Below are 5,055 nucleotides of genomic sequence, written 5' to 3'. Positions count from 1 at the left end.
ATCCTCCATATCTTTTGATCTGAAGGAGGTACCACCCTGACTTCTACAAAGACACATTTTAGGAAAGTCCTTGAAAAAAGGCTGCGGTAGTCATTTAAAAGTAAGCTGCTTTTGATTGTTCTGTGAAATTGAGGTTTGGACACTGAGGAGGAAGTGACAAAGTGGGAGCATAGATTCAGCCTGACAATCATTTTTCACTTTGGCCTTTGTTTGTTTCCACTCTATAGATCAGAAAAATGCACTGAAATGTCTTGAACAATGCACAACTTTTAGACATTTGATTATCTTTATTTATCTCTCTTTTCCTCATCTGATAATTGATTCTGAGAATATATTTAAAATATCGTTTCACATAACAAAACCATTTTTGCACATTTTTAGTCAGTTTTTTTGCCCACTTTCTAATTATTTTCTAAAAATGTGTCTTTGCATAGGTTTGACTACCAGGAGCTACTTCATAACTCTACCTTCTGCCTGGTGCCACGGGGCCGGCGTCTTGGATCTTTCCGCTTCCTGGAGGCCTTGCAGGTAAATCAGTCAATTGCGTGTGTATGGATAATGTCTTTAAATATTGTTGATTTGTCCATGTAGTTTTATACAGACTTGTATAAAATGTGTCATGAGTCACACCTCCATTCACCAGACGGTAGTGTGTATTTCACCACCAGTGGGTAAATGGTTGCTTGAGGTTTAATGCTATTAACAGGTAAAAGGGTTTACAAATAGAGTGCTGCACAGCTTAGTCTAGCAATCACTTGCCAACTGGTTGGGGAATTGACATTTTTCCCTAGCCTGTATGACTGTTGCGTGGTGGCATTATTTTTTGTATCCAAACTTTTGATCATATTCTCACCTCAGAAAAAAAGATTTCAAACAGTGATGTGTATGTAATCATTTTGTCAGGTTTAGTCTTGACCTACCACGTTGGTATTTTCTATTGAAATTTTTTACTCTCTACTCGCCACCTGAAAGAGAAATAGATAAGAAATATTAAAATCACACACACACATATATATATATATATATATATATATATATATATATATATATATGTGTGTATATATATATATATATGTGTGTGTATATATATATGTGTATATATATATATGTGTATATATATATATATATGTGTATATATATATATATATGTATATCCCTGTCATATGTCTCACAAATAATATGGGAAACACACATCTTAAAAGAAATTGGGATTTTTTTTTCCTTTGTTTTTTCTAGTTGTTTATACAAACATATTATGCTGTATGTTTGAATTATGGTAACTTAAACAAAAAGAAATCACGAAGAAGAAGTCCAGTGGATCCTGGGCTGCTGTCAGAGTCATAAGTGAAAATTTTGGATGCATCCCAATAAAAAAGGTTTAATATCTTTTTAAAAAAAAAGAAAAAGAAAAGGTGTTTGTTTTAATATTTATTGTCTAAAACACCCAGATTTTTAATTAAATTAAATAATTTTCTTCTAGTCATTTCCTTTTTTAGAGAAAATAGACCCAAGCACGCGTGCTCATCATTCTAAAGTTTTCTCAGAATTACCGGTAAAGGCTTGTCAGTCAGGCTGTAAAGCTTCAGCTCAGAAACTTGACTAATCAAACAGTTCCGTGTCCTCCTCCTACAGCACAGCGTCTTATTACTATTGGCAATCTGTCATTTCACTGACACGAAAAGCCTCTTTCTGTTGATACACCGCAGAGAAGCAAAAAAGGGACATTCACACTCATCCTCAGACCGCAGACGTTTTCATCTTGCATTAGCACGTTGTCGTAATGTTGTTTTGACATTAAGTATCTGGCTCTGCCTTGTGGTTGCCCTTGGCAGTCTTGTTTTCCTTGTTCTTCTTTGTTTATTTTATGCTTCTGATTATGCATTGTGTTGTAGACAGAATACACATTTACATGCAGACATAAATGGGCGGTGCATGCTAACCTCAGGAGTTTTTTAGAACTGTCACTAAAAACCTTTATGGTGTTTCTGTTTTCCTAGAACATTTTAGACGTTTGACTAGGACTAGGTTGCACAAGCCTAGACACTATAGAGGCATAAATCGATACAGCACAGTAATGCAGCAAGCTAATGGCTCGGTCACACTAGTAAAAATATGGCAACAAACTACTGTATTGTTACAAAAGATTGTATTCAATCGAGCAGCAACTTTTGGTGACCAAATGGTTGCCCAGAACCTGATGATGTTGCACACTCACAATAACTTGACAATAAGGTGATTGAAGATGTTGCCTGATAAGAGGTAATGTTTCTGCAAACAGCCACATTCTGACTTGGACTAATTGCAGTCATGCTCAGAGAGATTGCTGAAGGTGTGCAAATAATTGCTGTCTAATTTATAAATGAAGACAGATTGCTAACATGTTGCGATCAGTCTAAAGGAGTCTTTGTCAGGAATGAACTACAGAAGACTCAACTGGCTGCCAGCTGGTTGTAATTTTATAGAACAGAAAGCTTGCTAAGCAGAAATGTAAAAAATAAATGAGAACTTTTGATAATAGGAATTTCTGTTTATGTAGGCAGCAACAAATATGTGATTTTTGACAATTTATCAGAGGTAATTCATATATTATCAGAAACAGACTTCAAATTGCCAACTTGAGTAGTTAAAAAATAAATAAAATGCAGTGTATGTTATTGCAATGATCAGCATATCGCAAAATGTAAAAAGCTACAATAATATTGTATCAGAGCTGAAAATGAATTTTATTTATGCAGTGCCAAAATATTGAAATATTGTAACAATATCATATTGTAGGCTGGCTAGAGATTCCCATTTCTATTATACAACACAGACACTAGTTGACGACCCGCTGGCAACCTCCAGTCACTAAGGAAAAATGTGCATTGCTAGGGGTTGATGGTTGTGAAGTCAGTCACAAAGACTGTACTGTGTTAAAACCCTCAATATTTGCTTTAATTGCTGTCAGCTTCAATAGTTTGCATGAAAAATGCTGACTGTAAACACTCACTAATTAAGTTGTAACTTGAGAAACTTGAGAAAGCACAAAACAAACCAAAAACTGTTTGCCCTTAGACCAAAGGTTTGTGTGAAAACAGCACATTTCAGAGGTTCAAAAATGTTTCCTTTGAAGATGAACTTTACACAATTCCAGTTTGTGTTGAACTCTTCACTATTTCACTAATGCTTAACATTTATTTTGTAAAAGTTTGCAGATTTTAAGGTATACATACATATTTTAATTGTGAGCAAAGTATTTTAAACTATAAATGTTAGTAATTAAAACAGATTTATATGTCTGCTTCTAGAAGGGTGCACATAAGACAAATAAGACAAACACAACTGACTTCTCTGTAGCTGATTTCTGGTACCATACATTTCACTGTTTTTAACCAAAAGCAACGGGCAAATCAAGGCTGAATTTTACAGTATCAAAGCTAGCAGGTTTAGCTGAAAGAAGAAGTGTCTAAAAAATGTTCTCATTGCTTTTATTTAAACTTTCATTTAAATGCATCTCAATTATTTTAATGGCCTTTTCAGCATGTCCAATGTGTTTGCTAGAGGTGAGAAAATAAACCTCTGCAGTGGTTTAATAATCATCAAAATTCAGAGGACAGTAGAGGAGAGGACTGACAAAGAGAGAGACATGTAAGAGGATGACAGTGGGGAAAAAAGACAAGATGAGAAAAGAGAACGTCATCTCACAAAGCCAGACTAATCAAAGCAGTGAGAATTTGCATCGACGGGTCACCCGTAATGCACTCGGCATTTTGTGAATCTCCTTTAATCTCTTGGTTTCACTTGATTGAGAATCCAGTCAAACTTGAACTTTAAATGAAAATACCAAACATACTGAAATTTGTTCGTTCTTTGCAGACACTGTGCCGCTACTTAACAACCACACATGAAGAATTCATTTGCAAAAAACACATTTGTTCATTTTTGGAAATTTTCATCAGTGAAACTGCAGTTGGCCTTTTTGATTTAGTAAAAATAACTCACCAACATAGAGGTAACTTAGCAAATTACAAAATGTTTCTATTCAAAAGTGTTCCATTTAAAGTCATGAGAAAAAAAATAGTATTTCTTCTAAGTGAAATGAAACAGTTCTAAAAACTGCAATATAAAATTAAAGCTGTACTGTCACTAGTCGGTGTCCTATAGTACTAGACACAGCAACCTCAGTCTTTGACAGAGTGGGAGGAATCAGCCTGCAGTCCCATCTCTAAGTATATTGTTTGGTTGTGATGCCCTCTTTGTTGTACACTAGTGAAAGAAATGGCTGAACTTACTTGAAGAACTTGATATGAGCGATCTCAGAAGGTTTCTGTCCATTAAAAAACAAGAAAAAAGTTCCTGGTACACCAGAGAAGGAATATATTCAAGCAGTGTGCTTAAGTGCTGCATGTCAGATGTGCATAGATGACAAGCATTTGCTAAAGAAATTATTTGAGAGAAGACAAGCACTCCCGTGGTGGACAAGACAAGCACATTAAAGAGACACTAAATTCCTCCTTTGCTGCTGTGATTTCCAGGAATCATAGAGCTACAGCATGATTCCTGGAAGGATGTCACACGGGACAGCTCCGCTGAGTGTACATTGATCAACTCTGGCATTGTCGTCTACAGAGTGAATCATGTGGAGGGGCAACAGTTGGCCTGAGCAGCCGCTCTTTGCACACACATCATGTAATGGTCGCCTTTGCCAGCAAAGGGAAAATATAACGCAGTGCATCTTTAACTCAATAACAGACAGCAACAATATTTTTGCTATGTTGTGTGAGTTTCAAATTTCCTATTGTTTTATTTTAGATTTTTTCTTGTCTTATAACCTAAAAGCAATTTAATGCAATTTAATGGACCTTTTTGAAAATATAGGCTCTTGTTATCTCTAGAATTGACTACTGCAACTCATTATTATTTGGCCTTACACAAAAATCTATCAACAAGCTCCAACGTGTCCAGAACTCTGCTGCCCGTATTATTACTAGGACTTCTTCTACCCACCACATCTCCCCAATCCTGAAGCAACTTCACTGGCTCCCGGTCAAATTTCGCATCCATTTTAAAATAATT

The 5,055-nt window shown here is 35.6% G+C and overlaps 1 protein-coding gene across 1 annotated transcript in view; it reads left to right on the top strand.

Annotated features, from left to right (window-relative positions):
- Positions 1–411: 411 nt before the first annotated feature.
- Positions 412–5,055, top strand: part of LOC102296393 (exostosin-1) — a gene marked incomplete at its 5' end in the record, with an annotated part of 62,590 nt that continues 57,946 nt past the window's right edge. Inside the window, one exon of the mRNA XM_005950412.2 lies at positions 412–528. Within this exon, the coding sequence (XP_005950474.2) occupies positions 412–528 (117 nt within the window). The remainder of the gene's footprint in view (positions 529–5,055) is intronic.

Source organism: Haplochromis burtoni, unplaced genomic scaffold, assembly GCF_018398535.1.
Source record: "Haplochromis burtoni strain Fernald_Lab_line unplaced genomic scaffold, NCSU_Asbu1 Contig_93, whole genome shotgun sequence".
Lineage (NCBI taxonomy): Eukaryota > Metazoa > Chordata > Actinopteri > Cichliformes > Cichlidae > Haplochromis > Haplochromis burtoni.
This window is presented reverse-complemented; position numbering and strand designations above follow the sequence as displayed.